We start from the raw sequence: 27,231 nt of genomic DNA on the forward strand, positions 1-27,231 counted from the left end.
TCCACCAAGTTCTACAAGATGAAATCACAAGCTACTAGAGCTCAACAGATAGGCTTTTCATCTCTTTTCATTCCCTCACCACTGACAAGACTAATATTCTCACTGTAACTAGCAGGAAAACTACTGAGGAATTCCTAAGTTGTGTGTCTGTGTGTGCACACATGTAACTTTGTGGTTAGATTATGGAGTCTTCAGTGTCTTGGCGTTACTGTTTTCTCTGGTACTTCTTGCACATCTTTACTTTGGACCAAACAGCTAGTTCCTGGGAGTCTCTTGGGGCTAATAAATTACAACAAAGAAGGATTTTCATTCTTCTCCTCTTACAAATCCAAAGCAAAGCCCTATGCAGGTTGTATTTTTCTTTTAAAAGGATAAAAGTTTACTCGGTACATGCTTTGCATAAAAAACCCTAAAGGATAATTAAGAAAAATATTACTTTTTCACCAATTCTGTGAGTTGAAATAAGATTCCTAGGCTGTAGTCCACAATTGCTTACACTTTTCCCATCAGGTAGATATTTAGAAATGACAAAAATTGAAAACATTTATATATAAAGAGTCTTCTTTCAGAAACTATGTGATGAGTCTCAGCTTAAAGGCTTGTGTTGGTTCAGAGCTAAGCAGATGTAAATTTTTTGTTTTCAAATAATTTCACCCACGTTTAGTGTTGGACTAGGATTGGGGAGACCTGAGTTCATATCTCCATTCAGCCATGAAACTCACTGGGTGACTCTGGGTCAGTCACATATCTCTCAGCCTAACTTACCTCACAGGGTTGTTGTGAAGACAAACAACCATGTACACTGCTCTGGGCTCCTTGGAGGAAGAGCGGTATATGAATGTAATAAATGAAATAAATTTACTTGTAGGGTGAACTTCACTTTACCACACTCTCCAAAATTATTCACCAGCTTGGAGTGTTAAGTGATTTTCTGCACATGTGTGGTCAGTTTTCAGAGGTGCCCAAAGCCAGCTGCTTTGTAGCCACATGCAGCAAACAACCCTTAATGTTAAGCCACTTAAAGGTAAAACTCTCTTTAATTGCTGTGAACTGTGTGATGGGCTCATCTGACCAAGCAGTCTTTTGTTTCGTGAGTGACCCAAATAGAAAAAATAACTTCTTCGCTTGATTTTCTGGCAAGAACATCTTATGTGGTTGTCCTCCATCTGGACCTAAAACCCTCTCTTGTTGCTAGTTGTGTTTTGGTTCTTATGGGTGGGGGATGTTGAACAGCTAATTCTGGGCACTACAGTTGCCAGGGGCAGTGCAGTATAGTGCATATATGCAAACCATCAGCACACATCTACCAGTGTTAGAAACTGTGAGAGAATTCTTGCACCACAGTTCGTTTCCCTTCCTGAACACTTGCTGAGAGAGCTCATAATTACTAACCCAGTTCCACATCAAGCCAATGGAAGTTTGTAGGCTCTACTCTTTACTCCTTGCTTCTCAGAGGCAAACAATGTCTCTCTGACCCATTACCCAGTGAGTGTTGGAGCTAGGACCTTGGCAGCATCAGCTCTCAGCTGCAGTGTGTCTCATAGTGACCACTCGGGGCGGGGTTAGGCTCATGGATAAAAGTGCTGGACTCCTCCTCTCTTTGTTCTTCCAGTGTTAGTCTCCATTTTGTCTCTCCGGAGATGGCTGTTTGTTTAGTCTCTCTCTTCAGCCATGAGCTACAGCTGAAATTAAGCTGCAGGCTTTTCCACATTTGTCTGTAATGTTGTCTTTAAATAAATCCTTGTAGTCCTTCAATACTAAAGAACTGTTTCAAGACCTCTTGCTTTGCTGCTTTCTCACCAAACTGGTTTTGCTTTGGTATTTACGGACTGAACTGCCATTTTCCCCTTACAGTGAGGAGAATGGTTGCCAAGGAGGAGCAATGGACTGTGTGTGTAAACTCCTCCCTGTTAACCCATTATGCTGCTGCTGTGGCTTCCCAGCTCAAAAATCAGCATAGTGTCATTTTTAATACACTTTGCCTTTGTTGTAAACAACTTTGAAAACAAATTGTTCTTTCTGTAGTGGAATATACTGCAGGCTTCCCTTGCTGGAAATGGTGACTTCGACCAGTGGTGCCATGGAATCGGTTGGTAATGCTAGGCATTACGAAATGGGGCAGAAAAGATGCAGGGGACTGCTCTCCTACATTTTCCATACTGTCTAGGTCTGTCCTCAGGCTCTTAATGCACAATATTAAACATGCCTTATGCTATTGAATATATGTGTTTGTGAGACTCTCAGGTTGACTTGAGCCTTTAGAGCTAAGAACTGAAGTAGCCTAATTTGAACTAACTTAGTTTTTACTTGGAGGCTGCATGAATAGTTACAGAATATCTGTGATTCTTGATCAATATTTTGCAGATAATAGCACTGCGGAGTGCAGTTTGGAATAGGCATACTAACTAGATTTACAACTGCATAATATATTGCCTTCTGTGCCCTATTTGCTTATCTCCTGGTTTGCAGTGCTTACTAAAATAAAAAATTAGTATTTTACTAATGTGATAACTGATACTAGTATCAAATACATGAGATAATGTGAGGACTGAATAAGGTATAGTATATCCCTTGCTCTTCAGCCCACAGATGGATATCTTTTTAATTATAGAAACATACAGCTTGTCATACAGCTTGTCATTTTATTGCTCTCCTTCTGAGAGCTAACCTTGCATAATAGCAACACAGTCATCTTAACCACAATTAAGCCCTATGAGCTGTACAAAATTGCTGCTGACCCTGGTCAGGATCCAAATCAAGTTAGTCCTAAGTACTATTTCAATAAATGAGACCCAATTCATTTATTTCAATAGGACTTAGTCTGGATCCTGCCCCTGTTCCTTCATAGTTTTAACGCAAAGTATTGGACATATCACCAAGTCTGGAAATACAAGTCTTAGGGTCCAATTATGCACTATAGGAAATGCATATTTAGCGTGTGTGTGTATTACACACACATTCCTTATTGTACTTTTCCTATAACATCAGAGCAATTGAAGAAGGCAGAAGCCAAAACACATTTCTGTTTTGTTGATAAATTAGCACGCACGCATGCATGTACCTGGATAATGGGACTGGGCTTTAACCCTGCCTTCTATCATGGTCCTGCTCTGGATCAGTCCCCATTCCTTGCTGTAGTCCTGATCCATGGGGATTATTTACTCTGAAATAGGCAAATGTGGAAGCACTAAACATGTGCTTCTGTAATATGTAGTTTGACCTTTGCAGGGCTTGTAGTGTTCACTTTGCAATACAAGGTGAGCATTATGCCCCCTGAATTCTTCACTAGCTTGGATTTGAATCTGAGGTAGAGAATAATTCTAGTCCTTTCCCTGGCCTCTACCTGCCATTATCTAAAACCTTTTCCCACTTTCCCTTCTCTGCTGCTGATCCAGTGTTGGAAGCAAGTAGAAAGAAGGAAGGAAAGGAAGTCTTCACCACTGACTCCTGGCATGCTACTATGTAGCACACCAAGAGGGTACAATTATACTTGCGAAACAGTGTTTTAAAAAGCTCCCCCCTCTCTTGCTGCCACTGTTGGATTAGTAGCCAGGTAAGTGGGAGGGGAGATTTTGAGGGCCTGCTATCTAGGAAAGAAGGTAGGGATCTTGCCCAAATTGCACCTAACTGGGGTGTGTGATAGGGTCTGAATTTTGTGATGGAGAGAATAGCTCAGCTCAGTTTGAGCCGATCAAATTTAATCCTTGGGAAGCTTTCCCCATCACTATAAATTGTGCTCGCTGTATTAATCTCTGATGTACCAAATGGGGACTTATGAATTCCCAGAGTGTGTCTGGCACATTCTGGGGATTCAGGAGAGGGCTGTTTTGGTCTTCCTCTTCAAACCAGTCTCTGGAGAAGGAATTGGAGAGATTCTTGTTGCTGCTGCTTTGTGTCTCCGAAGCCTAGTATGAGAATGTCTCTTCTCCCCCCCCCACCCCCGCCTCTCTCTTTGCCTCTCACACATGGTAGGTATTTAGGTATATTATTTATTTATTTATTTTACATATTTTTATACCATCCAAAACTTACATCTCCGTGTGTGTGTGTGTGTGTGTGTGTGTGTGTGTGTGTGCGCGCATGCCTCCCACCTGGAATGAAACAAGATTCATAGCCCCTCCTCTCGAAGCTCTAAGAAATGCATAGAGGACTTGGAGATGGGGTAGAAATCTCCCTGATCATGATAGCTACAAGTAAATGTAGGTCACTACAGAAGCGACCAGAAGGTTGATACAAATAAATGCAGCTATGTGGCTTTCATAGCTGGCCACACGACTATTGCACTTGTGGATCCCAGTACCACATTTGTGTAGTGAGGAAAACTGAAATCTGATCCTTGCTCTATACTTGGCAGAAACCATTGCCTATCTAATGTGCATGTTTTCTGTTGCACAGAAACAATGAACATTTAGCCAGGCACAATTAATTGTTGAATTGCCAATGATTATCTTTCTAACAGAGAGTACTCATGACCTTGAAAATGTCTGTTATGGCAAATTCTGATCAACTTTTATACCATTGCAATAAGTCACATAATTGTTTTGATCAGTAATATTGGCACTGTTGCACAGAATATATAAACATATATAACTGTACTTGCTCTTTAGCCCAGCTAGAGTCTAAGACACTAGTTGTCCTTATCCATGTGTGCATGTTCTGCATTCACCAAGCAGCTGAAATATGCAGTGGTAAAGATACGGTTAATAAGACTAAGAAACTCAGTCCCTATAGGAATGTACTAAGTATCTAACCCAAATCCAGTCAGCTGAGGTCACGTGTCTGGAATTACACAGTTGATTGCTAACTCTTTTTGGCTCATTGCCCCTAGGACTGGTGCTGGCAACAACTAAAAAGGACATTGTGCACTTTAACACAATGTTTGTCATGTCTGTCTGAAGTTTCTTGTTTTTGATTTATGAACAATGGATCATTAAATTGTGTTTCTGAAATTCAGATTCATTGCTCTTCGACCTATTACTAAGAAACTGAATATGGGTTTGTGGCTTTCAAAATAAGTTTGTTTTATTTGTCTAGTTTTTGCAGTTTTGAGGTCTATCTAATCTTATATCCTTTATTTAAATGACTTCCATAACGGTTTTGTTATAGTCAGGGATTCTCCCTGTTTGTTTGTTTTCTTGGTTAGGTAATTTTAACCTGGTGGCACCAGCATCAAAACTTCAAAACAAAGATTTATTTCATTTGCTAGCAAACAGCTTCTGGGTGTGGCCAGCCCCCTCTTCTGGCAATTCATCGTCTTATATACTTAGCCACAAACACATTCCACACCTGCGCATTGCATACAAGACAAAGCATTAGTTTTAACTCCAAAGGTTCTGATTTGCTTCCAAGTGCCACACTTCACATGTACACTCTAAAGGTTTCTCCCCCTCCCCTCCCAGACATTCCCTTTGCCATTGCCATAAAATATCTTCAAGGCGAGAGGAGGAGGAATCTGCCAGCCACCACAAACACAGCTGATAAGGTGTCTGTGTGATCCAACCATGTTTTTTTGCTGTTTGAGAGCTATTTGCAAATAATATTCCAACAGTTGCATGTAAAAATAATTTTCAAGCACTGTTGACTAGCACCTGAACTTCCCTTGGAAAGTTTTGTCATTTTAGGACATGACTACATGCACTTGTTTCATGTAGTAACTGTCAAATGTTTTTGAACCATTCCTGTGTGGATGAACCTTGAAGCATAGGAGTTGGATCTTTTCTAAAATATATCTGAAACTGATAGCCAAATGTGTCCAATTGCCTTTCATTGGACTCAGGACCATCTCTAGGGGGGTGCGGGGCTGGGGGCGAATCAGCATGTGCGGGGCCTCCTTAACATTTCATATTTTACCCGTGGTGGCGCAGTGGTAAAACTGCCGCCCTGTAACCAGAAGGTTACAAGTTCGATCCTGACCAGGGGCTCAAGGTTGACTCAGCCTTCCATCCTTCCGAGGTTGGTAAAATGAGTACCCAGAATGTTGGGGGCAATATGCTAAATCATTGTAAACCGCTTAGAGAGCTCCGGCTATAAAGCGGTATATAAATGTAAGTGCTATTGCTAAGTGCTATTGCTATCATTACAGAATCATACTGATTGATGACATACAGTGTAAATAGTGTGAGTGAGGTTTTTGGACATGTCCAACCAGCTTGGACATATAATGCATTTCTGAAGAAATAAAAATCAAAAGCATAACACATGCTTCACACTTCTCAGACCTTCAGGGTTGCAAATCAACTTGAGCATAGTGCATAAATAAATAAATAAATATTGTTCAAGCCTTTTTTTGTAATTTTCTGCCATGAAACAAGCCACTTTTAAGACATTCTGGATGGTTTTTTAAAACCAACAATTTGTCCAATCGACTTCAATTTAAATATACATATTCCTCCCACCCTTCCCTACATATCTGCTCAATACCAAAGCCCTATGCCAAGCCATTCCAGGACAGGTGATCTAAAGGCTGGGGCAGAAAGGGGGGCATTGTATCTTCTTTATGAAGGCAAAGGGCAGATACTTCCATATGGGGGTGGAATGATGGTCTAAGGGGGGAGGGCTTCAGTTCCAGACATGTTTGTAATTTTCTGCCATGAAGTAAGCCACTTATAGGACTCTTTGAATGCGGTTTTGTAAATTAAAGGAAAAAAATAAAAACCTACTATTTGTCCAATCCACTTCAATTTAGATATACATATTCCTCCCACCCTGCCCTACATCTCTGCTCAATACCAAAGCCCTATGGCAAGCCAATCCCTAAATATTCAAGGGAGGGGAAGATAACCACAAAAATGAGATTGTATCATATCTCCATTACTAAGGCTGGGCTGGGCAGGGCAGAGGGTCTGCAAAGAGCTGGACACTCTCTGCCTGCTTGCCTATTTCTTTCTTGAGCTTCAGACTTCAGGCAGGCCTACAGGGAGGCCTCTCTGGAAGCCCCGCCCACCCGCTGAACAGCTGAGAGGCGGGGAGAGAAGGAGCTCTAGCAGCTTGCCTGGGAGCCTTTCAAGCTGCACACAGACACAAAAGATGGGCTTCGGCAGGACTGCGAGGAAAGATAAGTGGCTGGGCCTGGGTGAGGAAAGATAAGTGGCTGGGCCTGGGGGAGAGAGGAGGGCAGGCTGTACTGCAGTGTGCTCAGAGCGGGGCCTGTGCCAGTGTGGGGCCCAGGGCAATTGCCCTGGTTGCCCCACCCTAAAGATGGCCCTGATTGGACTAAAGAATTTAAATATATTGTTTTAATTATATTTTAGATTTATACTGTTGTCATTTTATTATTGATTGACGTGTTCTGTGTACACTACTTTTTGTTCACTGCAAAAAGTAAATACCTGCCTAAAAGTAAATGAAGAAATAAAATAAAACTTAGAATGTTCTCCCAGGTTAGGCAGATAGTGAAGAAAATAAAACCTTTAATATAAAGAATGTAAGTTCTTGCTGTAGATTTTTCTGTTAAGTAGTTAAGATCCGCAACTGTTTTGTCCAAGAAAAAAACCATCCATAAAATTAGAAATTTGCTGCTCTTAGTAAGATATCTTAATACATAGATTATCATTATTTTCAAAACTTTGATCAAATTTTTGATCAAAAGTTTGATCCCTAGGAATAATGCAATGGATGGCCTAGGGATTCAGGTGAGCATAATAAATTTTGCAGACTTTAAATTGGTAAAATTAAGTTAAACACTGTCTTGGTTTAAACTCTTGCTTAGCAAAATGACCCTTGAGTCAAAAACAGCAATAAACAAAGTATTCCAGGTATGCCTGCAATATGTTTCATTCTGATTTTTTCTTATTATACAGATTGCCTTTAAAGAAGATGAGGAAGCTTCCATGACTAATTTTATTTCCTTAGCAAATATTTGATACTTTGTAAGATAAGGCAATATATAATTTGGGCTTGTAACTGAGCACTTGCCTAGTCACCTGTGCTGAGTGAAAGTTTCCTTTAGAAATAATACTGCAATTCTTCCTATTGGGACAGATAAAACAAATGTAATGCTGTGGAGTTGGCTATTTGCTGTGTTTTTCCAGCCAGAAGGATCACAGCAGCATACTGTGGCTGTCTGTGCTCTCACTTACTCTCTTCCACACTTTTTCTTGGCAGAAAAAATGGCACTTAGACTAGAGAGATTAGAAGAGGGAAAGCAGCAGTCCGGCACTTGATTGGGATGTAACCCTTCCTTTGTCATAACTTGCAAGCTGAATACATGATAAAATATTTAAAGCTGTTTTGTTAAGCATTTTGACAAGATTTGACGCTAATACCAGCTGGAAAGCACTTTTAAATTATGTCTTTACTGTATTTCTTTTCCTAAAATACATAAGCTCTGTGCTTAAAACTGATTATTTGATGTTTTTGCTTTTTTATTGAGTTTTCCACATGATGGAAAAATTGCGATATAAATAAAATTCTTCAGTAAAACTTTTTTTTTAAACTGGTGGTAAGTTCTGTAGCTTATTCCCCAAATCAAGTTGTGACATTTATAATTTCTTCAGTGAAGGAGCTTAAGATGGAACATGAGCCCTCTTCTTATATAGATCTCTTCTTGTTAAAAGAATATGTATGTGTCTCTATTCATACAGTTGGACATTTTTACTTCTCTGAGAAGGTAGTTGTCAAGAGCAACTTAAAAATAGAAAGCCAAGGGCAGGTGACAAAATGTCACACAGGCAGCACCTGGCACAGTGATTGAACACACACACACAAAACCCGACCAGATGTCACATACTTGATTCTATTTTTGTATCTAGTTAAATAGCACAATTCCAGCTTTGGCAAAGCAAAGGATGGAAAGATTAAATATGCTTTCAGAGCTGCAGTTCGTACCCTGTCCATTTATTCACTCAAATCTAACCGTAAAACAACTTACACAATTCGGTAACCTCTTATTGTAATTGTTATGCTGATAACTATTTTGGTCAGGAGCTGAGCCATTAAAAATAGGGTTCAGTTCTAGTTCAGGTACGTGTGTGTGTATGAGAGAGAGAGATTCTCAGGTTCAGATACTAACTTTTAAAAGTGCTTTGGAAACTAGTTTTGATAATGTTGATTGAATTTAGATACATTTCTTGCAAAAGAATATCAAACTCCTTTGTAATTATCACTATATAACGAATACAGTAACTATTTAATAGGGAAAGTATTATATTTTTTGAATTTTTAAAAAGGTTTCTACTTATATTACCTAAAAGTAATATAGATAAAATAGGATATAAATTTTATGTTTGGGTGTTCAGTTCCAATGTAAGGCAACCAGGATATTGTTTTAAAATATAGATTCAGTTCCATTTCACCTGGGTGGAGGGGAAGCCTCTCGAAATAGCTTTTTGGATTTGGGTTAAAGTTTAGTTTGCTGCCCTAATTTTGGCAGACATTTGTGTGCCATGTAGGATTCTTATGTGGCTGTATCTAAAGTTTAGATAGGACTCACATGCTGTTTTTAACTCGGCCAGTGAGAAAATGGCAGATTGCCCCACTGGACTCTGATACTGGGATAATGTCCTACATTTAGTAGTTATATATCTATATATCTACTAAACTACATTTAGTAGGTGTGTGTGTGTGTGTGTGTGTGTACACACACACACACACACACAATCGCGCAGAACTCTAGAGTGTTTGAAGTAGTTCACATATATAATATTAAGTACTAACATTCCACCTGTGTTATAGGTTGGTGGTTTTATTAGGGCCAGCCCTATCATGAAGCGCAGTTAAGTGGGCTGCTTTGAGTAGTGCTTCTCAGGAGCCATGCTGGCCAGCACTCCTCACTGCACCTACTTTGCAGCTCACTACTGCTACATGGAGGATGGCCCACAGTTGCAAGTATCAGGCAGCTGCTGAGCCAATTAACTCCAAGTGAATGTAAATGTAAAAATAAACAAACTGTGTGTAGTACCTCCTATTCTGAGCAGGCTGGGTCAGGCAGAGTTTCCTGCACATGCATAGCAGTAATAAAAGGAATTTCAGGAAAGGTTGAAGATGAGGCAAAGAGCCATAATATGCTCACTCCTGGTTCACTGTTAAAATGCTTGCTTGCGCTTGGTTATGTGGCTATGATGAGCTCACCAGTTCGTTTTAGGGAATGTATATGTTAAATCTGAGGGCATTACTCAAGTGCCAGCAGAACCCTTTCCTTCCTGTGGCCAGCTTGAACACCCAGGGTTGGTCAGCTGCCCTGCAGAGTGATTAGCACCAAACCAGGAAGCGTTAATAATTTCAGATCAGATAACAGGGCTGATGAGTGATGAGTCATGCAGAGTATCTGTGGGGGCAAACTCAGGAGGCAAGAACTTTTGGAAAATTAAAACATTGGTGTTATTAAAAGATCACAACACCAGATACTGAGTGATGGTTGCAAAGGTGAGAGAGAGAGAATGGAGGGATAAGTGGGAAATCACTTAGTCCGACTGCCTACAGGAAAAACAAAAGTGTGGGGAAGGAGGGAGAACAAAAGCAGTTTTCTCTCTCTTATTCTGCTATAGGTGGATCTCAGATGGTGAATTATGGGGTTCCACACCACACTAAGGACTTCACTGAGGAGGACAATGATATGTCCAAGGGTGCTAGGCAGGCACACTAATCCAGAGATCCAAAGTGTCTGAAGACACAAGGTGCCAGTCTGGCCTTGTGCACTGCATGTGCCACAAACAGAGTCAAAGGAGCAGTGCTGAGCACAGAGGAAAGTGCTTGGCAAACCAATCCAGTGTCCACTAGTAGTTCCGCATCTGGAATCACATTAGATTCTAGGTGCTTGGATCAATTATAGGATTTTGGGGATCATAAAGAATAAAGGGGCATGGGATTTACAAAGTGGGAAACATCTTGGCATTTCCAAGTAGCAAGTGTGTTAATGCCTTATTGAGACTCAGGTGAACTCTTTGGATGAGTCAGTGTTATCCAACAGGAACATGAAAGTGGTAGGGTTCTCGGTGTCCACTTGGTCAGAGATTAGGAACTTTTCTGATGGTCAACTAGTCCTTTGGAATATCCTCATTGTCGTTTACTTGCCAGCTGGCAATTTAGTTGCCTAAAAATGCAAGAGCAGTGGATGTGGTCGTCTTCGTAGTCATGTCGTTGTCCTCCTCCTCAGACTCAAAACACAAATCCCCTGCTTGCAAGATCTGCATCCAGTTAAGCTGATAGCTAACAGTTGTATGGGTTTTTCCATCTCCTTTCTGATGGAGTTGTGGGGGAAGAAGCTGCAATCCAGTCTGCAGTAATACTGCAGAACTCTTTGCCTTACAGAGCTAGTAAGTTGAGGAGGAGAAAGAAGTGGATCTGTTGCATGTTGCAGCTGAATAAATAAAATAATTAACATAGATGAGACAGTGATCTAAACAGCCAATCTAAACAGTTAAGTCTGAACAGAAATATTGTACCAAATAAAGTCAGTTTGGTGAAGTACTCACTATATTGTTGTATTGTTCTATTTTGTGATGCTTTGTTTTTCAAATAGTAATTTTGTGTAATACATGCTAAATACAGCAAAGAGATTGCAAACTTGCTTATTAGTTTGGGTTACCATTTATTGTTGTAATATAGTTACAAAATCTGCTCTTAAAGAGTTGCCTAACATATATAAAATATGATGCTAAAATGCTCTATTCAATTTTTTTAGGTCGTATGGGTATCAATTTTCATCATCCGGGAACAGATAACATTATGGCTCTCAATAGTAAGTTTGCATCTATATTCCTGTATAGTAATATATTTTTATATGGCTTATGTTTGCTTCTCCATATTTATGTCTACTGTTGAATATAAGGAGAAGGGGAGATTAGATAAAACATGCTTGGATGCATTTCAGCAATATCTTATAGCTACTATCCTGTTAGTATAAATTACAAACTAACTGATATCTTCTTATGTACTTTTTGTTTTCTACAATGCATGTACACATATTTCAAGAACAAAATGTCTTCAGTTATTGTGCTTATGATTTTTTCATTATAGTGGTAAAAACTAATATTTAATTTCAGGGAGTCTACTAAATGACTTAAATTAATACCCTGAATGATGGTTTAGGTCTTTCCTCATGCAGAACCAGTGCATTTGCTTATCTTAATTCTTTTATGACAATGAGAGTATTGTTATGGATTAGGTAATGGCTGCTTGGTCATCTCCTTTTGTTAAGCAGATTCCCACTTGATATTTCTGATGTGGTTTCCTATGACTCGCATCCTGAATGGTAGAAACCATAAAGAATCTTGTAAGATGCATGCGGAATCTGTTTCAGGGAGAAGAACTGATGAATAAGGTGACTCCTCTTTCCTGCACCCCTGCCCACACTGCAGCAGTGTCTGTGTGGGGGAAAAACAGCAGGCAGGCCAGAGGTGAGGGAAGTTGACTGAGATTGGGGGGCTGGAATGCACAAGCCAGGTACCAGCTGAGGCATCTTGGGATACAAGGGCCACACTCTGGGATTCTGATAAAGCCTTTTGCTGGCTTATGAAGGTATTCAGCTGTCTTCCAGCTTTATCCAGTGCTAACGGGTATTTCTATAAATGAACATACTACAAAGACACAATCCTCCAGTAATCTTCGCTTCTTAGATTCTACTTTCAAACGAAGCTGGAACCCAAGGAGCATTAGAGTCCTGGAATTTCTCACTTATTAGAGAAGTTTGATTGCAGGGGCAGAACACTGATATAAAGCATAGAATTATGGTGGGCCTAAAACAATACAATATTTACCCAAATAGAAGATGACCCCCTTAAAAATAGAGGTTAAATAGAGGCTATACCTGTATTTATTCAAAAGGAACAGCACTCTGAATTTAAGACAACCCCCCAATTTCTAACATCAAAGAACCTGGAAAAAACCTAGTCTTGGATTCAGGTAAATGCAATATGTTGTTAGTTGTTTGATTTTCTCTTAGAAAGTGTGGCTTCAGGTTTTACTTGTAGTTTTCAGAATATACTAGAAAACTTAATATATTTTCTTAAACGTCGCTTGAAGGCAGCCTTCTGCAAGTCAGTTTGATTTGGAGGAGAGGAGCACTGGGAGACTACAGATGTTGGCATCTGTTGAGTTACAAATATAGGCTGCATGGCTGAGCAGAAATGACAGGGTGGTGCAATTGCATACAAGAAATGCTTCTTTTAAAAGCTACGTCAATTCAGCTCCCTCGCCTTCCTATTTTAACCCAGCTCTCAGCACAGCCAAAAGGTTCATGAATGTCAACTGTGACTTTTCTATCATACGTTCAGTATCCTACCTTTTATGTTTCCTCTAGACTCTATTAATGAGGGATTTTTTTAAAAAATGTATATTTTGTATGTTAGTGTTGTAATGCACATGGTATATGCAATCCAGGTCTATTAAAAATCAGGGGAAACCTTGAGTAGGATGTGTGCTGATCATGAGGCCTGCATGAGGTCCCATTCAACTATTTATTTATTTATTTATTTATTACATATATATACCACCTCATGCAAATGTTTCAAAGCAGTTATATGGAAGGAGTATCTCTATATCTTTATGGACAAGGAGCCTGTATGGAGGGATTGATGGGTTGGAGTCAGGGGCGTAACTACTATTAGGCAAGGGGAGGCAGCTGCCTGGGGGCCCCACGCCTTGTGGGGCCCCCCAGAGGCAAGTCACATGGCTATATATTGTGAAGTGTGTGTGTGTGTGTGTATCAGCGAGGGGCCCATTTTAAAATTTTGTCTCTGGGCCCACTCCAGCCTTGTTACGCCCCTGGTTGGAGTGTAAGTTAGCATTTTATTTTGAACCACAAACACTGCAAGTTAGTAGCATCATATTTTTATTACAGTTGGAAGTATTACTTATGTGGTACGTGTTTAACGCTCAAAGATGATTTTTATACCTATTGTTGAACACATCGCCTCACTTTTGCTATTCTTCTTTCCTTCCCCAATCCAATAATCAGTTTTAAAATGTTATACAGTTGTCGCTCGCCAACTGCAAGGGTTCTGTTTTGGAGACCCTCACAGTTGCGAATTCACGGCTGGAGAGCCATTGGTTTCAATGGCAAATGGGAGGCTAGAGGAATCGTGGTCGCGAAGGGACCAAATAAAAGGTAAATCCCCCCCGGACCCTCAAAATTACCCCCAAAACCTTGAATTTTTTTTTTATTGCCAAACCGTGGATACTCAGGTCATAGCTGGTGAGGGCGGTTATAATTTCCCAGTCATGGATACTCAAATCCGTGATTGTTAAAACCAAGAAAGGCAAGGGATGACTGTACATATAACTCATGCTGGTCCCTAGTGCTTTAGTATAAGGAGTATAATCTGGATTTTTTCATTTCATAGTATGTTTACTAGAGTGAAAATCACAATGCAGTTTAAACCCATTGCAGGAGTTCCTTTGTAAGTATATGAACTGAAACACACTGCAGTCTGGTGGGCCTTGACATTAATATAAACACTCCATTTGAATGCATTGCTTCCACAATAATATAAGTACTGGTTGTACTGAAATATTTGGGCCTTTCTAGATTAGTATGTTGCACAAAGTGTGTGTAGTTAGTCATTCATGACGGGTCCAGACAAAATTCACCCCATGTGTAAGAAAAAACTCTTGCATAATTAGAACTAGTTCAGCATACATATCAACAATATTTTAGCATGTGTACGGAACGGTTACTTTACACTTTACAAAACTGGGGCAAAAGAATCTCTGCTCTTGATTTGACTGTTATAGTTCATATATTCCTTGACTTAAATATTCACACACAAAATGTGAGTTTAATTTCCAATTGTTAGCTTAGTCTCAGCTCCCAGAGCAGCTAAGTGATTTTAATTCCACATTGGAGATCTAGGATAGCCCTGAATCCTGCTGCAGTGGGTTTCCTTTTGATCCAAGAAAAGGCCTCCAGGAGACTTGCTTGGACCATCCCTGGGATGGTCCATACGTGGCCAACTTTAGCTGTAGTACTTCTAGTGAATGTTTATACAGCTTAAAATCGACAGCCTGAGTGGAACCCATCTCCATGCAGTGTATTACACTAGGGGAAGAAGCAAAAACTTAAACAGGCCCATGAGTAAAGTTAAGGAAAACTTCCCTAAGGAAGTGTCAACTTTCACTAATTAAATCCAACTAATATAGTTGGTTGTATATTTAGACACCACTGAATGAAGTCAGCAATTTTGCTTATTTTAAAAATAGAAATGATCAGAGGCAGACTGAACTGATGAAAACTGTCAACTTGGTAAAAACTCAACATACTACATACCGTATATAATGCACTTTATATATGATGGCCTGGTATTCCAAATTCCCACAATGCCAGTTTGCATCATGAATAAAATTGCTTCAGAATTTGAAGCAAGTTTCAGCAAATGTGTTTGTCAGGCAAGCACAAAAGGTTAACAATAAAAGCATGATGTTATTTGCAGCAGCTTCACCTTAGTTTTCTCAGCAGCATAACTAAAAAAAAAGGTCATGATCTAGAGAGCCACTGTCATTTGTACTCTAAGGAAGTTAGTCACTAACTCCTCTGAAATCTATTAGACAAATTAGTTGGGACTCATTCCATTAGTTCCAGTGCGAGTTAGGAATCTTAATTTTCTTATAATACAACCCTATGACTGACATACACACGACCCTCAGGCATATTTTTGGGATGCACAAGGGGCTGAAGAGGGAAGAGAGGAATCAGCAAAATTGCCCCTTTCCTCTTGCAAGACAAAGTTCTCCTTGGTCAATGTATATTATTAGTTGTTTCCACGTTTCAACAACAATGAAAATTCTTAAAGTAATTTACATGCTTTAATGAGATGGTTTTGTGTCCCAAAAGAACTCATAATCTAAAAGGAAACACAAAGTTGACATTAGCAACAACCATTGGAGTGATGCTGTGCTTGGTCTGGCTAGGGAGAGTTGTTCTCCCCTGTTAAAAGAATCACCACTTTAAAAGGTACCTCTTTGCTCAGTTAGTAGGGCCTAATAATTTTTCCCAAGGCAGTTCATTCTTTTACATAAGAAACTACTACTACTACCAATAATAATAATAATAATAATAATAATAGCAAATTATAATAAGAGCAAAAGTAAAAAAATCAACAACAAACAGCAAATGCCGCCTTTGTAAAGAAGCAGATGAAACGGTGGACCACCTAATCAGCTGTTGTAAAAAGATCACACAGACTGACTACAAACAAAGGCATGACAAGGTAGCAGGGATGATACACTGGAACATCTGCAAAAAATACAAGCAACCTGTAGCCAAAAATTGGTGGGACCATAAAATTGAAAAAGTTGAAGAAAATGAAGATGCAAAAATATTATGGGACTTCCAACTACAAACAGACAAACATCTGCCACACAATACACCAGATATAACTGTAGTTGAGAAGAAAGAAAAACAAGTTGAAATAATCGACATAGCAATACCAGGGGATAGCAGAATAGAAGAAAAAGAAATAGAAAAAAAATCACCAAATACAAAGATCTACAAATTGAAATTGAAAGGCTGTGGCAGAAAAAGACCAAAATAATCCCAGTGGTAATTGGCGCCCTGGGTGCAGTTCCAAAAGACCTTGAAGAGCACCTCAACACCATAGGGGCCACAGAAATCACCATCAGCCAACTACAAAAAGCAGCTTTACTGGGAACAGCCTATATTCTGCAACGATATCTATAACAGCAACAACATTGACAATAAAATTCAGCCATCCCAGGTCCTTGGGAAAACTCTGTCTGGATAAAACAAATGAGTCAATAACACCTGTCTGACTGTGTAAATTAATAATAATAACAACAACAACAACAACAACAACAACAATTATTTACTTTTTATATCACACTCTTCCTCCAAGGAGCCCAGGGCAGTGTACTACATACTTAAGTTTCTCCTGACATCAACCCTGTGAAGTAGGTTAGGCTGAGAGAGAAGTGACTGGCCCAGAGTCACCCAGCTAGTATCATGGCTGAATGGGGATTTGAACTCGGGTCTCCCCAGTCCAGCACTCTAACCACTACACCATGCTGGCTCTCTCGCTGGCTACTAGTTGGTGGCTGTAGACCACGTCTAACCTCAAATGCAAGATGCCTCTAAATACTAGTTTAAGGGGAGCAACTGCAAGAGAGAGTGCATGCCATCACCTCTTGCCTGTGGGCTTCTCAGAGGCATCTGATGGCCACTGTGTGAAACGGGATGCTGGACTAAAAGACCTTAGGCCTGATCCAGCAGGGCTATTCTTATGTTCTTATAATCTTAGGAAGGTAAGGATACAAATAAATATATACACAAAAACTGACATTTATTTATTTATTTAAAATATTAAATTAAACAAAAAAAAACCAGTTGTCAATTAAAAACCACAATCATTTTTAGGTTTAACTTAAAACTGAAAATTCTAAAAAGCTAAAGAACCTACCAGATACTTAAAAAAAGAAAAAAGAAGCATTAAAAAGCCTCCTTAAAAAGGTGCGTTTTAAGATATTCTTTAAAAATACTGAGGGAGGGAGCATGGCGAAGCTCTTCAGGGAGCGCATTCCAAAGCTGAGGGGCCATAATGAAAAGGGCCCTGTCTCTAGTCCCTGCCAATCTGATCTCTGTTAGTGGCAGGGTCATGAGCAGGGCTTGAGATGATGAGTGGAGGGCTCTGGCAGATTCTTATGGGACATGAGAAGAAGGCCAGAGAACAGTTCGCACATTAACGATTGCCCATCCATATGTACTAAATATTTTGCATTGAGAACCATGTCAGGCCATCAGAAGTGTAAGGTGCTCAGCACCAGGGAGATTAAAAAAGTTGTTGACTTCCTTAGATCCTCTGGGTGTCTTGATGGGTCCAGGGGATGCAGTACTACTTGTTCTCAGTAATACAAGGTGTCATGGTCCTTCCTGTTGTGCTCCAAACCAATAGGGCCACTTAATTTTTCTAATGCATCTGACTTTCCCAGGAAGCCTCATCTGAGAATTTCCAACATTTTATGTGCCATTGACCTTATTACTTATGTATGCAGGGGCATAAGGAGGTCGACAATGGCCCTGGGATGAGATTGCAGGATGGGTCATTGATGCCCCATTGCTCACAAAGCCCCAACTTGGCACAACTCATCATTGTGGCATGACAGAAGCATATCGATGTGTCCAGCAATGGGCATAGGCTCGTGTTCTGTCAGCTTGGCATACTTGAGTATCTGCTGAGGCCAATGCCCCAGGAGGGGTTCCAGTGCCTCCCCCCCTTGGAACCCAAAGCCCTGCTTCTCTTTGCTCTAGTTGCCTGTTCATCAGCCCTTTGAGTGAGAAGTAATAGGAGCAAGCAGCAGCCTTCAGTTGCTTTACCTTGTCCCTCTGGGTAGTGTTATGGATTGGGCTCAAAGGGACAGGGCAATGTGAATCATAATGTGCTATGCTCAGTAGAAAAACATTGCTTTTAAAATGGTCTTTACAGTTTGGAGCATAGCAGAGTGTCTGCAGTTTTGTCAAGAGGAACATATCCTAGGGAAATAAATCAATCAGCAAGTTATCTCCCTTGTCACAAAACTTTGGAATGCTGACAATATTGGTACATTTCTAACATCTAAGTAAATGTACAGTTGTACGGTTGAGTCGGTGTTGACTCCTGGTGACCACAGAGCCATGTGGTTTTATTTGGTAGAATACAGGAAGGCTTTATCATTGCCATCTAATGAACATCTTGGTACATTAAACTAAAAAGAAGGTTTTCCTTTTGGAAAGCTAGGTAAGGCTGTACATCTCTTCTATTTACATTTTTTCTAGTATTGTGTATAGTTCTTAATGTGAACTATTGAGGTTATATGGGCTGTGTGGCATGACTTTGAATGGAAGAAGTTATTTTGTGCAGAATGACTTTAAACATAGCAAATATTCTGTTGGACAGAAACAATGAACAGTAAAAGTAACATCTTCAGCCATTTTTCTGTGTAATCTTTAATGGAAGTAGAAGAAATAAAGGATTCAGACTTCTCAAGCAAATCTCAATGGTTAATATTCAAAATACCATGCAGTGTTCTGCCTGCACATATGCTGTTTTCATCTTCCCCTTCCCAGACAGTTCAGGTGCTCTCTGTGGCAGCATCCCATCAGGTGAGGGAGCTGCTGTTGGCAGGCAACCAAATAAAAATAAAAATCCACTACACTCTATGTACTTGTGGAAACACTTGGTGTCCATGCATGAGCATCTTTGGAACACAGCCATCATCTTTTAATGAAAAATTACCTAAATATTCCAAAGTTGCAGCCTGTACATAATTATAAGGATTAAAAAAGAGTACAGCTCTGCATGGCATGTTGTTTTCATTGGTTGCCTGCCAATTTGGAATTAACTCTTCTGCCGAAGACATTTGGGAGACAATGAGACTAATCGGTATGCATTCCAATGTGATAAACAAATGTTGGCTTATATATATATATATATATATATATATATATATATATATATATATATATATATATATATACACACACACACACACACACATACATACATACACACACACACACACACACATACAGTATATAGTAGTTGGAAGTTAGACTTGGGGGGGGGGCAATTTTTTTAGCAAACACCAAACATGCTTTACAAGCACTGAGTTTATTTTCTTTGACAATTGATTAAGCTCAAAGTATCCTTCAGAGAAACATGCTAAGATTTAGACATTGAGCCAGTTATGTGTGTTGCCTTGAAATGGCTTGACAACTGGATTTGTGCACCTAGTCAGCTGCTGTTCTAGTAGACAATGAGAGAGTGAAAATGGTGAAAGAGATTTGTTTGATAACATTCAGTTGGATGAGATTAATTTATAATTAGAATTTGCATAATCTAAGCATCTGTTTGGTTTTATATCTTATTCCTCTCATCCATGGCAACTTTTGACTCTGTGTGTGTGTGATATTTTTCATTGTTAGTCCATCTGTATGTGTTCCACAGGAGGAACATTCTAGATCTTGTATTTCTGGAATCTTTGTATAGTGAAGGATGTAGGAGGGAAAGGCTACCTCTGATCATTGTAGATGAGGAAATATTTAAAATGGCCCACTAGGGGAAAAAAATTTTCTGACTCACTCCCCATATCACAGTTACTTACTTTTGACTGGGGTGTGCGTTAGCATATTAGGTTTTAAACCCCCAGCACAAGTTTTAATGAAGAACTCATTTATTGCACATAAGGAATATCTTTTTGAAAAATATGACGTTTCTCTCTCTGAAAATTAGTAATTACAAGTGTCATGGAAAAAAGAGAGGGTGTCAGTAAGGAAGCAAGGAGAAATAGTTACTGTTACCAAGTAATTATTGTTCTGGGGAAGTTGGCAAGGGTGACATCACAGGAGGTCAGCTGATTCAACATAAAGATTTGGAGAGAATACTTGCCTGACTACTGCCCATCCTGATTGATTAGGTCAGCAAGGTATGGACTGAGTACATGGGCAGCAGAAGTTATCCTTGCCTCCCCAAGGGAAGGATATGTCCCAGCTGTTCTGAAGTAGGGGGTAGCTTGCCTTTTACTGAAAACCCCCCAACATTTTTGGGTAAGGTGGTTGAGCATGAGATGGCATCCTAGTTCCCAGCTTTCCTGGATGAGATAACTGATTGCGATCATCTAGATCCGTTTTAGTCTGGCTTTCAGGAATGAAACTGCCTTGATCACACTAGTGAATTAATTGTAGTGAGAGGGACGGGGGGAAGTGCCATCCTGTTGCTTCTTCTAGACCCTTCAGCAGCCTTAGAAACAATTAACCATTATATCCATCTAAACTGTCTGGCACAGATGGGTGTGAGTGGCATGTATATAGGTGATTCCATTCATTCCTTGAGGGTGGAGTCCAGAAGATGGTATTGGGGATGTCTCTTCCCAATACAAGAGATGTGCACGAACCTGTTGGGAAGCCTTTTTACGGGCCTTTGAACAGGTTTGAACCCTGGCCAGCTTGAAGGTTTGACAGCGGGGGAGGATGTATTTCCCTTCCCCTGCCACGTTTCCCCTGCTGATGCACAATTTCCAAAAAGCCCATTGGGGTGGCAGCATACCTTCCTGCTGCCCCGTTGCCGCATTTAATGGATATACCTGGAAGTACTAGATGCACCAGCATGCGTCGTGCACAGCTTACATAGTACTTCCAGGTATATCTGGTAAACACGCCGATACAGCAACGGGGCGACAGAGAGGTACGCTACCACCTGGATAGGCTTTTTGGAAATCGTGCACCAGCAGAGGTAAGTGCATCCTCCCCTGCCCTTAAAGCCCCCCCGCCCTCACCATCAAACCGGCCCCCACTGTGCACATCCCTACACAATACTATTGGGGTTTTTGTCAAGGTTCTATCTTGTCACTTATGCTGTTCAATTTCGTAAACCCCTGAATTGCTTGGAGATTTGGGCTATGGAGTCATCAGATGCTGATAACACCTGGGTCTATATAACTTTCTCATTTGATCCCACAGAAGCAGTAGAGACCCTGAGCCAATGTCGACAGTTGTGTAGGACTGGATGGAGAACAGGCTGTGGGGTGTGGGGAGGCATCAGGAAAAAGGCCTTTCTGGTGGTGGCATGGATTTTTTAGAATATTCTCCCCACAGTGGTCTGGCTGGCTCCTACTCTACACTCATTGAGATGCTGAGTTTTAAGCCTGGCTTTATGTTGTTGTTGTTTTGCTTTGGGGGAGGATGTTGCTTGGCTGGTGGTAGCTGAATGGTACTGCTGGGTTTTTAAAGTTATGGATTTTGGTTGATTTTTTGGCTGCCTTTTAGAACGGTTTACTGTAACTTTATTGTTTTGTTTATTGTTGCCTTGGGTAACATTTGCTGATAAAAGTGGGATATAAATGTTTTAAAATAATATATATATTTGAAACTATTTATTTACCACTTTTCTAACAGAGCTCAAACAGCAAAGAAGAAAATGAAAGCAACAAAAATAAAATTTAAAAATCATGGAATAACTTAAAAAGGACCTACATCAGCCAAATGCTAGCTGAAAAATTAAGCTCCTTTCAGAATGTGACATAAGGCCAGGGACTGCTCAAGCTCTGTGCATCTTAGGGAGCGGGCCAAGTGTGGCTTCCCTTTTGTGCTTGGCCCCTTCTTTCCCTTTAAAAAAAAGTGGGGGGGTTAAGACTGCACCTTACTGCTGCACTTACACCCCACTAATCTATTCCCTGAACTGGCTGCCTCATCTTGCTTCATGGATCTTTATGTACACCCAGGTTCATGAATGATTGCTCCTTTTATTTTAGTTGACCGGTCTCCCAGACAGGGGTGACATCCCTTACTGGGTAACTCTTAATCTTAGGAAAACTTACTACCAAATTTGAGAACTTCTCACCTAAAAGGTAATTTAATTACAGTGATAATGAAATTAAAATAAATTACTTTCTGCTCTTGTGAACTAATTACAGTCTTATGATCTCATGTTGCTCCTGGGGAAAATAGGCTTAAATATTTTTTGTGCATTTGTACAATTAGCATTAATTCCCTCTTTCCAAATATTTGATAAAGCAAAGTCTCTTGTTTTGCAAATAGCCTAGTAATATGTAAAAAAATAATTAAAATGTGCATGTTCTTTTAACTTTTCTGTTCTAAATGAGCCCTGAGAGAATATTTCTTCTTTGTTACTGAACCTCTCCTGATCTTCTTCTTTTTCTTTTATGCCTTTGCACTGGTTCAGTTTTGTTCACTCAGTTGCTTTAACTCTGTGTACCACAGACTGAGGTGAGTGACAGGACACTTAGGAGTGATTGTGTTAATAGCCCAAGTGAGATCTTTGTTCCAGGCTTCTACCAGAGTACTGATACTCAACTTTGAAGCCTACTCTGGGAAGAACAGAAGCAGTTTCAGGAGGTGAGCAAGCTTTTCTAAACAGAACACCACCTAGCCTTCCCCCCACCTTCAAACTAACTAACAGGAGGAGGAGAGATTTTGAGGGGCTGTTTCTCTTTTGTCTGTGTGTGTATGTGGTTTGTCAGGGCTACCAAACTCCAGTGTTTTTGTTTGTCCCTGCCTGGACGGGGTGGAGTCAGCTAAGGCTGTGGGAGGTTCCACATTCCTTTGATCCATATCCTGTGTCTCAGTTTGAAACCTACTCTCTGCATAAGAGGTGAAGGCCCAAGAGCATTGCGAACAGGGATAGCAAACAGGACGTTGGAGTTTTGTGGGAGTTTAGTGGGAAGTGTGTGGGGGAGCCTGAAACAAGCTCCTGTGATCATGAGGAGCCCGGTGGAGAAGAGAAGGTAAGTACAAATCCCTTCCTCATATAATTACTGATCTCTGCCTCATATTCTTGAAAAAGGCTGTTTGGACAGTTAAATAGCTGACCATTACAGCTGAGACCTATCCTTCTAATAAATTATCTCTAAATACTGTAAACAGCCAACAAAACCAGTATGAAGATATAAAGTCAGCAGGGGAGGGGGCACTTCCCAGGGTATTGCACAGAGTGCCACATGTATGACTATTTGCTTCATGGGCAGAAGTCATGGCGGTGTGCTCGGTGCAAGGAGCTCCTGGCTCTCAGGGAACAAGTTCATTCCCTCGAGACCAAGGTGGCGGATCTAGAGAAGCTCAGAGAGACAGAGAGGCATGTGGACGAGAACTTCAGGGACATGGTAGAGGCATCCCACTCCAGGGCTGATAGCTCCTCTGCTGTCAGGGTGAATGAAGGTCTCAGGGAAAGAGGACATCGGTCTGAGGAAGAGGGAAATGCTCCTTTAGAAGGGACCCCTTCCGTGGAAGATGAGCCCATATCCTCTCGCACAGGGGATACTGCTCCAGGGGGTAGAGGTCTCCTTGTAATGGGCGATTTGATCATTAGAGGTGTAGAGAGATGGGTTTGTGACCCATGTGCTGACCGCACGGTGACCTGCTTGCCTGGTGCGAAGGTTGCGGACATCACGCAGTGCCTAGATAGGCTGTTAGGCAGTGCTGGGGAGGAGACAGCTGTTGTGGTGCACATCAGCACTGATGTTGTGGGGAAGTGTAGTCGGGAGGTCCTGGAAGCCAAGTTTAGGCTGATAGGTAGAGTATTGAAGTCCAGGACTCCCAACATAGCATTCTCAGAAATGCTGCTTGTTCCACATGCAGGTACAGTGAGACAGGTAGACCTGAGGGGTTTCAGTGGGTGGATGAGACGGTGCTGGGAGGAGGGGATTAGATTTGTTAGGCACTGGGGTACATTTTGGGGCAAGCAAGGCCTGTAGAAAAAGGGACGGGCTGCACTTGAACCAAGAACCAGACTGCTGGCGCTTAAAATAAAAAAGGTTGCAGAGCAGCTTTTAAAATGACACCTGGGGAATAGCCAACAAGAGCTGAACAGTAACCAGTTTGGCAAATGCCATCCTTTAAAGTGCGAGGGTGCAAAGGATTCAGATAAAACAGAAGGGGACAGAGCAGAACCACATAAAGAGCAGACAGAAGGCTGTGCCAGCTGGTCAAAAGAGTCAAAAGAAAAATAGCAAACACCAGGTAAGAGATTCAGCGTACGGGTGCTTATGTGCCAATGCCAGAAGCCTCTGAGCAAAGATGGGTGAGCTGGAATGCTTGGTTACTAACACAGAAATAGATATAGTGGGCATAACAGAAACATGGTTGAACAGTGAGAACCAGTGGGACACTGCTATCCCTGGATATAAACTCTATAGAAAGGACAGGGAGGGGCACCTTGGAGGTGGAGTAGCACAGTATGTTAAAGAAGGGATAGAATCTAATAAGCTAGAAACAGTGACTGGGAGTTGCAGGAGGAAATCAGGGAGGCGTCAATGAGAGGCAGGGCAGTAATAATGGGTGACTTCAATTACCCACACATAGACCGGGTTAAATTCACAGTCAGTTAATTGACAAAGAAGTCAAATATCTAGATATGCTGAACGACTGTGCCCTAGAACAGTTGGTCTTGGAACCAACTAGAGAGAAGGCGACCTTGGACTTAATTCTGAGTGGCACCCAGGACCTCGTGCGTGATGTCAGTGTCATCAACCCTTTAGGGAACAGTGACCATAGTGCAATCAAATTCAGCATACATGCAGGGAGAGAATCACCAAGGAAGTCTAACACAAACACTTTGAATGTCAGAGCAGGAAATTTGTCCAAAATGAAGAGTATGGTGAAAAGAAAGCTGAAAGGGAAAGTCAGGAGAGTCACTTCTCTCCAGAATGCATGGAGTTTACTCAAAACCACAATACTAGAAGCCCAGTTAGATTGTATACCCCAAAGGAGGAAAGGTGCCACTAAGTCCATGAGGATGCCAGCATGGCTAACAGGTAAAGTCAAGGAAGCCATAAAAGGGAAGAAGACTTCCTTCTGAAATTGGAAGGACTGTCCAAATGAAGAGAACAGAAAGGAACACAAACTCTGGCAAAAGAAATGCAAGGTGACAATAAGGGAGGTAGAAAGAGTTTGAGGAACATTTAACTAAAATTATCAAGGGCCTTGAAATACATCAGATGCAGGAAACCTACCATGGAGGTGGTTGGACTGTTAGGGAGTGAAAATGAGGGAGTGAAAGGGATTATTAAGGAGGATATGGAGGTTGAAGAGAAGCTAAATGAGTTCTTTGCATCCGTCTTCACGGCAGAGGATACTGAGCATATACCTGTTCCTGAACCAGGCTTTTCGGGGATGGAGGCTAAGAACTGAGTCAGATAGAAGTGACAAGAGATGATGTTCTAAACTGTCTGGAAAAACTGAAAACTAGCCAATCTCCAGGGCCAGATGGCATCCGTCCAAGAGTCCTCAAAAAACTCAAATGTGAAATTGCCGATCTCCTTGCTAAAATATATAACTTATCCCTGCAATCAGGCTCTGTACTGGAGGACTGGAAAGTAGTAAATGTAACACCGATTTTCAAAAAGGGATCCAGGGGTGATCCTGGAAATTACAGGCCAGTTAGCTTAACGTCAGTTCCAGGCAAATTGATGGAAAGCATCCTCAAAGATAAAATTGTAAAGCACATAGAAGAACAGGCTCTGCTGGGAGAGAACCAGCATGTCTTCTGCAAAGGTAAATCTTGCCTTACAAACCTACTGGAGTTTTTTGAGAGTGTCAACTAGTGTGTGTATCAAGGTGATCCAGTTAACATAGTATACCTGGATTTCCAAAAAGCTTTCGACAAAGTTCCTCATCAACAACTCCTGAGGAAACTTAGCATTCATGGGATAAGGGGATAAGTACATGTGCGGATTGCTAACTGGTTGAAAGACAGGAAACAGAGGCTAGGTATAAATGGAGAGTTTTCACAATGGAGGGAAGTAAGAAGTGGGGTCCCTCAGGGATCTGTACTGGGACTGGTGCTTCTTAATTTATTCATAAATGATCTAGAAGTAGGGGTAAGCAGTGAGGTAGCCAGATTTGCAGATGATACCAAACTCTTTTGTGTAGTGAAATCCAAAACTGATTGTGAAGAGCTCCAAAAGGATCTCTCCAAACTGGGTAAGTGGGCGACAAAATGGGAAATGCGGTTCAGTGTTGGCAAGTGTAGAGTGATGCACATTGGGACAAAGAACCCCAACTTCAAGTATACGCTGATGGGATCTGAGCTGTCAGTGACTGACCAGGAGAGGGATCAAGGGGTCATGGTGGACAGCTCATGGAAAGTATTGACTCAATCTGAGGCAGCTGAGAAAAAGGTCAATTCCATGCTAGGGATTATTAGGAAGGGGATTGAAAATAAAACGGCTAATATTATAATGCCCTTATACAAAACTATGGTGCGGCCACACCTGGAGTACTGTGTACAATTCTGGTCACCACATCTAAAAAAGGACATTGTAGAACTGGAAAAGGTGTAGAAGAGGGCAACCAAGATGATCAGGGGCCTAGAGCACCTTTCTTATGAGACAAGGCTACAACACCTGGGGCTATTTAGTTTAGAAAAAAGACAATTGCAGGGAGACATGATAGAGGTCTATAAAATTATGTATGGTGTGGAGAACGTGGATAGAGAGAAATTCTTCTCCCTCTCACATAACACTAGAACCAGGGGTCATCCTATGAAATTGATTGCCAGGAAATTTAGGACCAACAAATGGAAGTATTTTTTCACACAATGCATAATCAACTTGTGGAATTCTCTGCCACAAGATGTGGTGACAGCCAACAACCTGGATGGGTTTAAGAGGGGTTTTGATAACTTCATGGAGGAGAGGTGTATCAATGGCTACTAGTCGGAGGGCTTTAGGCCACCTCCAGCCTCAAAGGCAGGATGCCTCTGAGTTCCAGTTGCAGGGGAGTAACAGCAGGAGAGAGGGCATGCCCTCAACTCCTGCCTGTAGGCTTTCAGTGGCATCTGTTGGGCCACTGTG

At 41.0% G+C, this 27,231-nt stretch overlaps 1 protein-coding gene and 1 long non-coding RNA gene across 12 annotated transcripts in view; one reads left to right on the forward strand and one right to left on the reverse strand.

Moving 5' to 3' along the window:
* Positions 1-27,231, forward strand: part of CPEB3 (cytoplasmic polyadenylation element binding protein 3) — a 139,988-nt gene that overhangs the window by 48,723 nt on the left and 64,034 nt on the right. For all 11 annotated transcript variants that reach the window (XR_008320020.1, XM_053311560.1, XM_053311558.1 and 8 more), the window contains one exon: positions 11,621-11,677. Coding sequence is in view for 10 of the 11 variants with exons in the window: in XM_053311560.1 (XP_053167535.1) it covers positions 11,621-11,677 (57 nt within the window). In the remaining variant the exon portion in view is untranslated. The remainder of the gene's footprint in view (positions 1-11,620; positions 11,678-27,231) is intronic.
* Positions 1-27,231, reverse strand: part of LOC128351758 (uncharacterized) — a 55,816-nt gene that overhangs the window by 12,178 nt on the left and 16,407 nt on the right. The window lies entirely within an intron of this gene.

This window comes from Hemicordylus capensis, chromosome 3 (assembly GCF_027244095.1).
Source record: "Hemicordylus capensis ecotype Gifberg chromosome 3, rHemCap1.1.pri, whole genome shotgun sequence".
Classification (NCBI taxonomy): Eukaryota; Metazoa; Chordata; class Lepidosauria; order Squamata; family Cordylidae; genus Hemicordylus; species Hemicordylus capensis.